General features: G+C 35.7%; 1 protein-coding gene across 13 annotated transcripts in view; it reads right to left on the reverse strand.

Annotated features, from left to right (window-relative positions):
• Nucleotides 1–12908, reverse strand: part of LOC123524155 (caspase activity and apoptosis inhibitor 1-like) — a 179842-nt gene that overhangs the window by 93004 nt on the left and 73930 nt on the right. For all 13 annotated transcript variants that reach the window (XM_053539180.1, XM_053539176.1, XM_053539169.1 and 10 more), the window contains one exon: nt 1875–2045. In XM_053539180.1, the coding sequence (XP_053395155.1) occupies nt 1875–2045 (171 nt within the window). The remainder of the gene's footprint in view (nt 1–1874; nt 2046–12908) is intronic.

Below are 12908 nucleotides of genomic sequence, written 5' to 3' on the forward strand. Positions count from 1 at the left end.
TAGTGACCTAGTTTTTGACCCCACATGACCCAGATTCGACCTTGGCCTAAAGATCATAAAAATAAACATTCTGACCAAGTTTCATGAAGATACAGTCATAAATGTGGCCTCTAGTTTTTAACAAGCTTTTCCTTTGATTTGACCTGGTGACCTAGTTTTTGACCCCACCAGACCCAGATTGGAATTTGACCTAGAGGTCATCAAGACAAACATTCTGATCAATTCTATGAGTTTCAAACTTAAAATAAGGTATCTAGAGTGTTAACAAGCTTTACCTTTGCTTTGACCTGGTGACCTAGTTTTTGACTCTACCTGACCCAGATTTGAGCTTGACCTAAAGATCATCAAGATTAACATTCTGGCCAAGTTTCATTAAGATATGGTCATAAATTCGGCCTCTAGAGTGTTACCTAGCTTTTCCTTTGATTTGACCTGGTGACCTAGATTTTGACCCCACCTGATCCAGATTTGAACTTCACTGAAATATCATCAAGATTAACATTCTGACCAAGTTTCATTAAGATAAGGTCATAAATGTGGCCTCTATGGTGTTAACTAGCTTTTCCTCTGATCTGACCTGGTGACCTAGTTTTTGACCCCACATGACCCAGATTCGAACCTGGCCTAAAGATCATCAAGATTAACATTCTGACCAAGTTTCATGAAGATATAGTCATAAATTTGGCCTCTAGAGTGTTAACAAGCTTTTCCTTAGATTTCACATGATGACCTAGTTTGGCCCCAGATGACCCAATATCGAACTTGTCCAAGATTTTATTGAGAGTAACATTCTGACCAAGTTTAATTAAGATTGGGCCAAAATTGTGACCTCTAGTGTGTTAACAGTCAAATTGTTAATGACGACGGACACGGGGTGATCACAAAAGCTCACCTTGAGTACTTCGTGCTCAGGTGTGCTAAAAAGACACCAAACTTCTGCAGAACGCATGCATGAGCATTTATGCAATTTTCAAACGGGCACTTTTTCATTCGAGCACTTAATAAAGGGCAAGACCATGACCATCTCTGAGGTTGGTCCAGCCATCAAGTTCATAATCTATCTTATATTATCACTTTATTATTTATTGAATGTCATAGGTATATTTGTACAAATATATCCATTTTTCCTTGAAATAAAATCTAAGTGATAATGGCCAATGCTTTGATACCAAACCTACTATTATCACTTTTAATATTAAATGCCATGTGCCTTAGTCCGCCTCATTTTTTTCAAATTCTTGGTTTTGTAGTTTTTGGCTCGACAAAAGCCTGCCCTACCTCCTGGTGGCCATAATTTTTTTTGTAAGGAATTTGGATAAGGATTACCAAGAAATTATTTTAAAATAGGACCAGAGGTTTCTGAAACTTTTTATTAAGTTTTAACTTTCTGATACAATGCCAACCAGAATACTGCATGGACAAACTTAAGACTTCAAAATGCTAATTTTTCTTTCTTTACTCTATCATTTTTAACTTTCTCACAGCGAGTAAAGAAACTTTGCAATAATGTTCATTCTACTGCTACAGACAACTCTGCAATATTCTGTAAGTACAAATTAGCTTCAATGTTTCGCAAGCTGAGTAGTTGATAGTGTGACTTTAAACACTGATGAATACAGACCATAGATTTAAAGGGATCTTGTAAAGGACCATCATCTACTTTGTGCTCAGGTGAGCTAAATAAACATTAGAACCCAAAATGCTGAAGATGTAGTTACTGCACCAGCTTACAATGTTGAATTCCAAACAGAGGTCCCAGGAAAGTAGTCCCGCCCAAATATTTGTGAAAAACGGACAGACAGACAAGACAAAATCAATACACCATCCAAACTAAAAACTACAAGCCAGTATACTACCACCATATTCAAATATACCTTAAGAACATCAGGGAGGGCTCTATTTAAACTTTGACCTCTAACACAGCTGAACATTTGTTCAAGTAAATTCTCCCGGTCCTTCACATATTGGCCGATTGGATAAACCTCCTTCTCAAGGTCAAGGTCAGAGTCATCAAACTCTTCCTCTTGCTGGCTCTTCTTTTTACTCTGAAAGGATAAAAAAAATTTCATTAGTAAATAAAAATATTTGATTTCCTAGTGGGGAGGGTGGGGGTACACATTAGCCCATTCACAATCCAGGAATAGATATTCCCGACTCCATAGGGCAAAACCTTGTCTAAAATAGCATGCACTAGAGTAATACTAGCACTACTGTGATATAACGTATATACAAAATGCCAGGAAATACCAAAATCTATTTGTAATCGGGATTTATTTTGAGCAAGAATGTGTGCCAAGTGCCTCAATTTTAACAAAATAGAGACGAAGCTACAGACCAATTTTAAAGAAGATCCATCAAGCATTTCAAAGTTAGGTGTCATACTGACCAGCAGTTTCAGAGATGTTGATGACACTGGACCATCTGCCTGTACTTATAACTTACTCTGAACAAAGTTCAGGTGAGCTAATAATACACATGAACAATATGGCAAGTCATCTCAACATCATAATGTTGGCTAGCTGACTTCAACAGTAGTGACTTGGAATACAGATTCAGCTTATTAAATCTGCTCCCACTGTCTTTTTAAAAATATATTTAAAGGGGTCAAGCCTCAATATGAACATCAAAATTTCAGATTTTTTTTACTAGTATTGTTAAGTAGATATTTTAGTATGTATGATAATAAGGTTCAACTAACTTAATTATAAAATATCACATTTTATATAATTTTCTACAAACTTTATTCACTTAATTTATGGATAAAAACTTTCTAAAACATTTACAATTAGTTAAAATTTACATACTATCAAATTTAGCATTGTCTAAATTTTAAATCTTTTTTACATAAATAAGGAAGCATGCATCTTTAAAATCTTAAAAAAAAATACATTTATACAGCAGATAAATCTGACTGAGATATCCAACAACTAACTCTATAGAAGAATCCACAAAAAGCAATTTGCATGTGATAACATTTTCTTTAACTTCATGTCTGCAACAAAAATACCTGATTTGCTTGAAACTGTAAGTAGAAGACGAACTCCAATAAACAAAGACCAATTCCAATCAAAAGATAACGGAGGATTCATCAAAATTTTGTATCTGTATGCAAATCACGAAATCTGGCATAAGACATCATATTACGTCTTGGTGGACAGTTTGGGACGGATCATTTTCAATGACCTTCTATTGTCTTCCATTGTTCAATGCTGATGCATTGAAAATCGAGAAAAAAAGAATAAATGACAAAGTACTTCGACCCCATGCATTTTACAATTCGCTCGACTGTTATGCAAATCATGTCGGCCAATATGGCCGAAACTTAAGTTAGCATAATCACCTACTGGAGAAATTTAATCGTGACCAGGGTTTGAATTTAAGACGTAATAATGTTAGGTTACGAGAGATAACAGCCTGTCTTCGCAATAAACTAGGAAAGAATGGACAATGATAAACTCCTTTTGTGGAAAAAATGACCAGGACGTTTCCCAACATTATTTAAAATAAAACATTTTTCACAATCTTTATGTAAAACTTGACATCTCAGAGTCTGTCAAGTCCGTAAATTAAGGTTATTTGGAAGAGTCGACAGGATGATTTAGATACAAATGAATGTACTAAAATAGTTTGACCATCATTAATGCCAGTTATGCTGAGCAAGTTACGAAAATCTCATATAATTTTCATTAATGATCTGACATTTTGAAATTTATAACTAAAATACAATAGTTATTTGCATTGTTTAGATGACAAGCTTTTTCCTCTCTGATTTAAGTATCCTATCTGTTCCAATTATACTGGACATATTTAATCAAATGTTAATATTTCTTACTTTTCTTGTGTGAAGTTTTGACAAAACGTTAAAAAGCATTAAAAAAACACTATCACCTTATAGGATCCTAAAGAAAGTAAGTTAATTAACTGGAATAATGAATTCTAAATTACAATCAAAGCACTTACATCAATAGGATTAAAAATTTTATGTAATACTTTCAAAATTTATATCACAGCTTGAATCCGTTTTTTCTTTTTTTTGTGTGTGTGTGTGTGTGGTGGGGGGTGGGGGGGGGGGGGGGGGGGGGGGTAATTTTCACAAGAATATCAACACAATTTTTCACTCATCTGGAATCCTTTAAAAAAAACTCTGAAGTTTTTACTTAAAGGTCCAATACTAAGGAAAGTGAACATTTGAATTTCTTTTAAAAAGCACAGAAACTATTTCATTTTATTGGAAAATGAAAGTTGGTATGTAGAAATTCGAAATAAATCGCAGTATATGTACAATTATTTTTCTATGAAGTATGAAGAAAGTTAAAAAGACCTGGGGGGTCATTCTGTCGATTCATTGAAATTTCAACATAATACACATACATTTCTTTGAGTTCCAAAGACCTTCAGTAAATTTTGACCTGCCAATCTTCATTATTTAGTGTCTTGCAGAAGTCTATGCACTGGCTATGAAAAAAATTGCCAACTCACTTTCCCTTAGTAATGGACCTTTAACACATACTGTCAATTTCATTCCTTCTTTCAATGTCATCAACTGAATTAAGGAAGTGCTTAAAAGCTGTAATCTGTTTAAAAAAATTGAATTAAAGAACATAAAACAAGTGAAGACAAGTCACGCCTTAAGATAGCTTTTTTGTACAATTAAAACACTGCAGTTAAAGATAATATTATTTTCATTTGAATTTGATTTCAATTTTGAAATATTACCTAGTTAAGAAAATCAATACTTAAAATCATTAACATTTTTATTTTGAAATATTACGTAGTTAAGAAAATCGGTTAATATTCTAAGACATGTAATGCACCCCTATATTTTAATGCCGTGACCCTGAAACACTTAAGCTTATTTCCCCGGGACCCTAAAAAGCTGGATTTAATTTCCTCGTCAGAAATGATTATTTTATATTATTTTCTGTGCAGTCATAATGCAGAACATGAAATCTCTTTCAGTGTCCCATTGAAACTTGTCCATTCAACTTGAAATACAAATCATCTATTAAGCGTGACATCAGTAAAGGCTATTTGATAATAGCCCTGCAGCTGTCAGCTACAAATACAACAAATTTATGCATTTTGTCGCAAAAGACTGTTACCGTCCAGTTGCAATCGATTCGAAATAATGAATTTCAATTACATTTTCTGGACAAGTGATTTTCTTTAATTCCCATCGTGACATCGAAATTGTGGATTTTGTGACTTACTGCAAAATGTCGAGACTTTGGCCATGATTAAAATGTCCACTACAGCGTTTTTATGATCAGCGTTGCAAGGTTTAGTGTCCCCCAAAGGCATTTAATTCACACACATGCATTTTTAGAGCACTTCCTTTGCCGGAAAGTGTGAAGCAAGAAAGCACAAAATACATTATCGCAGTCTCTCGGGAGTGTCCATTTCACAAAGTGCCGTCAAAAAAATTCTAAGAAAATTTACATGTGAAACATGCCCCCTTTCAGCAATGCATGACCACTGCATGACTCACCCATAATGCCTAGTAATGATTGAGAATTTAATTGCATGTCCGAAAGATTAAATACCGTAATAATTCTATTTATAGCCCATGCTCTAATAAACGCCCAAATCCGACTTTTCGGTAAAAAAAACGGACCTTTTTTAGGAAAAAAAACAAAATAGATGTTATCTAATAAGCGCCATCCTATAAATCCCAAAAAAAATAATCCTACCTTTAATAGTTAAAACAGCGGGGCTTTTTTATTTCCCTTCTGATGTAAGATCGTACTTCACTTTTCTTGTCTTTAATTCCGTATATTTTATATGAACAATATTTCAATGCCCCCTCCTTTCACAAATCCTCTGGATAAAGACTGTGGTTCCCCGAGCACTTCAGCTGTTATTTCAGTAATAAGTCCGTCTCGGAAAAGTTTTGTCAAAGGCTGGCACAGTCCCTCTGGTACATGTCCGACAGTAGATTCGCCATACTTCACAACAATAGCACTATCACTGTGTTCGTTTTCAGGTTCTAATATGCATGTCAGTATAGTTCCGACAGGATGATTATTTTTATAAACGTGATAACCTTTTATGGCTGCTTTAACTGAAACTAACACACATGCCGCCATATCATATATACATGTAATGTGTACTGACCCAGGTAAACATGTGCTGAAGCAAAGGCGCGCGCGTTTCGTAATTACGTCACGTCACTAGTCTGGCATTTCAAAACAGGGGTCCCGCAAGGGAAATTTGATCAATATTGGATTCAAGGCGTTTGATCTAAAACAATAGGTTGTTGTTAAAATTCATATCTGGCCTCTTAGAAATTATAGAAACTGCCCAGTTCCTATTTCTTAACACATTTCACTTTTGAAAAGCCATGGGGAAACACGCGTCGTATTCAATTAAGTTCAAAATTAATGTTGCCAAATATGCTAAAGAACACAATATTTCTGTCGCAAGTAGAAAATTTGAAGTTGATCGAAAACGGGTCAGAGAATGGACTAAGCAGTTTGATGATGGCAAATTTGGCGAATGTTCTTCGTCACTAAAACGCCTGCCGGGGGCTGGACGGAAAGTAAAAAATGAACAAGTGGACAGGGACATTTTTGAATGGTTTAGCGAGCGCAGGTCTTGTGGCATAAGGATAACAGGAAAACAGTTGCTGATTGAAGCCCAACGTCGCTATATTTCTAGTGGGGTTCTAACATTCAAGGGCAGTCGTGGGTGGCTGCAGAAGTGGATGAAGCGCCATTCTGTTTCGATGCGTGAAAAGACAAGTGTTGCCCAAAAGATGCCAGAACATGTTGAAGCAAAAATCACGTCATTTCATAAGTTTGTAATTAGAATGAGAAAACTGCGTGACTATGCCCTGTCAAGTATTGGCAATATGGACGAAACAGCAGTTTACTTCGATATGCCTGGGAATTCAACTCTACACCACAAGGGTGAGAAATCCGTCATCATACGTACCACAGGGCATGAAAAAGAGAAAATAACAGTTGTGCTGGCAGCTATGGCCGATGGACGTAAACTACCACCACTTGTGATTCTCAAAGGGAAAAGGGACCCGCCTGCAGCCGACATACCCCCTGGTGTACTGGTGAAGATGTCCGACAATGGCTGGGTTAATGAACCCATAATAAAATGGTGGGTTAAGCACGTATGGAGGCGAGAAGACTCAAGAAAAATGCTGGTTTGGGACGCTTTCCGAGCCCACAGGACCGACGATGTAAAGTCCCTTGTGTCGCGTCGTGGGGAGTTTGGTGTAAATACCGACATGGTCGTAATTCCAGGTGGTTGTACTGGAATCTTACAACCCGCAGATGTGAGCTGGAATAAACCTTTCAAGGCCTTTATTCAAGAAAAATGGGATGTATGGATGGTTAATGGTGACCATACTTTCACGAAAGGTGGCAAAATGAGGAAGCCAACAACCAGAGTTTTGCTTGGATGGGTTAAGGAGTCCTGGGACAGATTGTCAGAAGCCTTGATCGTCAAGAGCTTTAAGAAGGTGGGCATTTCTAATGCGTTAGATGGCACCGAGGACGACCACCTGTGGAACTCAGACGAGGGCAGCGACAGCGATGAAGAACTGGAGTTTCCAGGTTTGTGAGCTTATAAATTTTCCATAGCTTGATTTAATAAATAATTAATATAAATGGGGGCGTATTCAGGCATACGTACTGACGTGCGAACACTATTCTCAAAAAAGGTCAAAAAAAAAAATGCAATAAAATCTTGAAGGTGAGCGTGGCTTGCACGTGCGTATAAATATACGCGCCCGATGTACGCCCCTGACGGTACTGGCTGAATCAAATTGGCATGTTTTATAGAACAAATCCCCATTTGTTTTTTCACAAAATACCTCCCCTGAAGTATCTCGGAACAGAAATGACACTCGGAATTTATTGCGCCGAGAGAATTTACTTCCTGGTCCTTACGAGGTTAGAAGGTCAGCCGAGAGATATTACCGCTAATTCTATCTAAATAGTTATTTCACACAGCTCATCGAATCAGCTTTAGATGTTTTGGTTATATTGCAGCTATGATACCTTTCGGAGAAAATGTTAACGACTTTAATAGTATTTATTTATTTTTTCCTCAGGTTTTGAACAGGACGATGTCGACATGGCAGCAGCTGCATACGATAATGTTCGCTATGACAGCAACGAAGATGATGTTGACACCGATGACAGCAACATGACAGATAAAGAGAATTGACTTTATTTGCTTGAAACTGACACGAACAAAAATACTTAATACTATATTCATGACAGAATAAATGTATAAATTTGACCGCTTATAGTATCGATCTAGTACGGCATCCGTGGTACGGCCGTTATCGATTTTTTTTTTTGTGCAACCATCACATCATTACTTTCTTATAGTCACCGACACCGGTATGTTCAAAAATAAACATTACATCAAAATTTTGAATGATTGCTGGTGATTTGTCTCTAATATTCGCCCATCCCTAACTTTTGAACAGACCATGTTTCTAATAAACGCCCGGGCTATAAATAGAATTATTACGGTATCTCAAATAGAAGAGAAATGGAAATTCTCTGAGCGGACATTCACTTTTTAACATTTTGACCTCTCCAGCAAATAAAAACATGGAAATGAAATTGATTTTGCAGTTGAAATGGAAGTTCCAAGGTCTGGCCATGTTATCAGCAAATGCTTCAAACCGATATATTGCTCACAAGTTTATTTTTTCTTATCATTCCTTTCCAATGAGCAAAAAACAGAATGATAAAGTAGCCAGTGTATAAATGCTCATCATTTTGACATGCAAGCATCTCACAAATTTTTCTTCACAAAAATATTGCACTGAACGGCATTCCTTCTTTTCCTTCTCCGTTCTTCAAGACATATTCATACTTCTTTGGAAAAAGCATGATGTTTATTGAAATTGTATGTAAACAACAGAAAACAGCATTCCTTTTTCACAAAAAAAAAAAAAAAAAAAAAAAAGAGGTGCACATTTAGACTAAAGCATAAAATTTCAATCCAGTAAACTGTCGGAAGCTAGTTTTTTAAGATTATCTATGAAAAAAATGTAAGACATTCAAAATGTTTGGCAGTACATATTTATATTATTTTTTTGTGTAAGTATGTGTGTGTATACTATGTACGTATGTATGTATGTCTTTGTAAAAAAAGTCCGAAATATTTGCCAAGATGTGTGTATATTATCTGTTCAAAGTTCTTATGAGTGCCACTGTGCAAAAACTAAAGTCAGGGCTTTGCGACCAGAAAGGAGCCAAATCAGTGCATATCCATACTGTTCCCCCACCCCCACATCATTCCCCACATCAATATTGTTAGTTTATCAATTTCAGCACTTGTATGCAACTGATGAGAGGACAATATGAATCCAGACCAGGCTGCAAGCAAGTGCAGGCTGATCTAGCTCCATACTGGTCATAAAACTGTGATGTTGATTTTCATACATCTGCACTCATATGTTAAAATACCAGTAAAAAATTAAAAAGATACATTACTGGTCCAGTGCCTAAATCCGGACAGTGCTTAATAATTCGGACACCGTTAATAAACGCTTTACGATCGTCATTTTTAACTGGAATGAACATAACTGACGCAATCCAACACTTTGATGACCAGTTGTCTACAACAGTGTGTGAATGCAAGTATTTCCAGAGAAAATTACCTTCAAATATCTGCACCGCTAAAAGTAAACATTGTGTATCATGGGGGTGACGTCATACAGCGCACGCCAGTTATTTGAGGTGCGACGAGGTACTTATTTAATGAGAAAACAATTCTGTACTATTCTGTACTACCCTCAGTATTTATTTAAGAAATTTAACCGATTTCTGTTATATAATAATTAATTCAACAAAGAAGAAAATGCCAGCATTTTGCAGACAAGGGAAGCAATTTAAGATAAAATCGCGCGGCGTCATCATAGTGCATAGTTGCGTCAAAAAGTATAACAAAAGCAACAGAATCTGTATGTGGGTAAGAATAGTTGTAAACATTAATTTTCGCTAAGATAGATTTTATTGCGTATTATATTATTGTTTTATTTGGCAGTTATACATTAAATTAGAAACTAGTACACATGATCGCGTGATTAACAGGTAATAAAACTTCAATCGAACGGAGATGTCTGTATACATTTACAGGACTGAATCTGACTGTTTTTTTCAAACAAAGTCGTGCACTGATTCATTACATTTCATACTGAAATAGTGTCCTAATATTTAAGCACTCTGAAAGTCGATTTTGACAGCTTTTACTGGCCCACTTTGGATGACTTTTTTATGATGAAATCAGCAATATACGATTTTGTTGTTATGCATAGAGATTTATGAAGAACCTTAAATTATACATTTGAAATGTGATGCACGTGCGGTTTCGTAATGCAAAGTTATTGACATAAAACCACCAAAAGTGTCCGGATTTAGGCACTGGACCAGTAACATTTTTTTTAAATTGTCACACTTCTGGACCAAGACAAATTATTTCCCTTGTGTCTATAAATTGATACATATTTCTTGTGTGAAAAGGTAATGATAATTTATGACAATACTTTTCATCGAATTGCCTTTCTCAAGTTTGGATTTTTTATACAGTTTTTCAACAGTATTCTAATTACTTGCAAATATTAATTAGTGTTGTATTAGCAATTACTGGACCTCCGCAAGTAAAAGACAACCATCCCATATAAAACAAGAACTGAAGTATAAATGGCTTTAACCCATATCAAGCTGGACACGATTGATTCTGCCTTTGCGACCAGTGTAGATCTTGATCAGACTGCACAGCCATGCAGTCTGATCAAGATCTACACTGTTCGCCATTCAGTTAGTATCATTTTTGTAAGCAACTCTTTTAACAATCAATGGTACTGCCCGAATTGAAAAGACGGACAAGTTCATTAAAGAAATTTAGCGGGATAAGCTTTAAACATTAAATCTTTTGCTTAACCATGGGATCAGATAGAATGTACCAGTTAGTCTTGTCTAGGCACTGAACTTGTGCTAGCTCTACTAAAATAATCATTAAGGCCATTTCACATATAATCATTAAGGCCATTTCACATATATGCGGCACTGAAACTGAGTCTGAACCCACAGCGATTCAGTATTTTTATTTTGGAACTGGCTTGCATTTTCACATATATATATTATGTTGAATTCTGATCCAAATGTCTAAGCAACAAGAGCACCGCCTTGCGGGTGCTGACGCTCATCTGATTTTTTTTTGTATAATAGAAATATTGTCCTACCCATGATTTTCTAAGTCTAAAAAGGGCCATCATTCTTGCAAAAAGCAGGATGGGGTTATGTTTCTTGATGTATAGTGTCAGCTTATGATGGTGAAAAACTGTTGCAAGTTTTAAAGCAATAGCTTTGATAGTTTCTGAGAATAGTTGACTTAAACATAATACTTAACCAAGAAAATGATTTTCTAAGTCCAAATGGGGCAATAATTATTGCAAAAAGCAGGATGGAGTTATGTTGCTTGCTGTACAGGGTCAGTTTATGATGGTGAACAAGTGTTGCAAATTTCAAAGCAATAGCTTTGATAGTTTAGGAGAAAAGCTGACCTAAACATAAAACTTAACCAAGAAAACTGATTTTCTAAGTCCAAAAGGGGCAATAATTCTTGCAAAAAGCAGGATGGAGTTATGTTTCTTGCTATACAGGGTCAGCTTATGATGGTGAACAAGTATTCCAAGTTTCAAAGCAATAGCTTTGATAGTTTAGGAGAAAAGTTGACCTAAACATAAAACTTAACCAGGCAACGCAGACGCCGACAACCGCTCAAGTGATGACAATAACTCATCATTTTTTTCTTCAAAAAATCAGATGAGCTAAAAATGAGAGATTGACCTATGACCTTTTTCAATTTTCGGACCGAAATCAGCAACCAAATCAGAATTTCAATTTGTGCATGTTTTTATTTTGGTTTCATTTTACTTTTCGGTTCAGTTCCAGGATGTATCTGAACTGGCCGATTGATCATAATGCATTCTACCTTTCTATTTGGGTTTTTGGTTTGGTGTATAATGTATCATATATATATTATTATTTGAAATACACTTTAAAGCAACAACACTGCATGCCTTGCATTTTATCAGTCCTACACTAGTCCTTAAATTCTAAATTACAACTCTGTGTGGTCTGAACATAATTTGCAATGAATGGTCAAACTCTATTACAATTTTTTATTTACATTTCTGGGAACATACATATGTACATACCGTACTTCAAAATTATAAACACCATTAGAACCTTGAAGATAAAAATCTACTCTGGATATCATATAAACCTCTATTATAAACTAACCAGTTCTAATATTTCACTGATCCATATATTTCCATGGTCAAACTGACCAGCAATTTTTAACTGACATACTCACCAATATAATTACCCTATCAGACAAAATCTCAGATCTACAGGCACCAGGATTTAGGCTCTTTTTGAGATAATAATCTCAAATTATTCATACAATTTCCTTTTCATTTCTCCTGATCTAATTAGAAATGACCATCTACCAGTTTCAAGGCATGATATCTGGTGAGATATGTCAGTCCGTAGTGAAAGCTACAAAATTCATACAGGCAACATGGCACTGAAGGCCAGATTTCTATCAGGCAAGCCCTGTTCAGTTTTTCACAACAAATTTATTTTGTCACAGGAAGGCCAAAGGTGTGGTAACTTTATGACAAGCTTCATCAATAATCAATGGCATAATGATTGTCTAACTGATTATGATTACTGTAATTTTGGCATGGACTTCGCAATTACTTAGTACAGGATAACCTCTCTATAATGAACCCTATTTATAATGACACCTCTGAAAAACAAACACCTTTCTACAATGACATTACTTTTCTTCCCAGTTACATAATGCCTTTCAGAGCAATAACAAGTATTTTGACTTATGAAACAACTTTTCCTCATACATGG

Source organism: Mercenaria mercenaria, chromosome 3 (genome assembly GCF_021730395.1).
Source record: "Mercenaria mercenaria strain notata chromosome 3, MADL_Memer_1, whole genome shotgun sequence".
Taxonomy (NCBI): domain Eukaryota; kingdom Metazoa; phylum Mollusca; class Bivalvia; order Venerida; family Veneridae; genus Mercenaria; species Mercenaria mercenaria.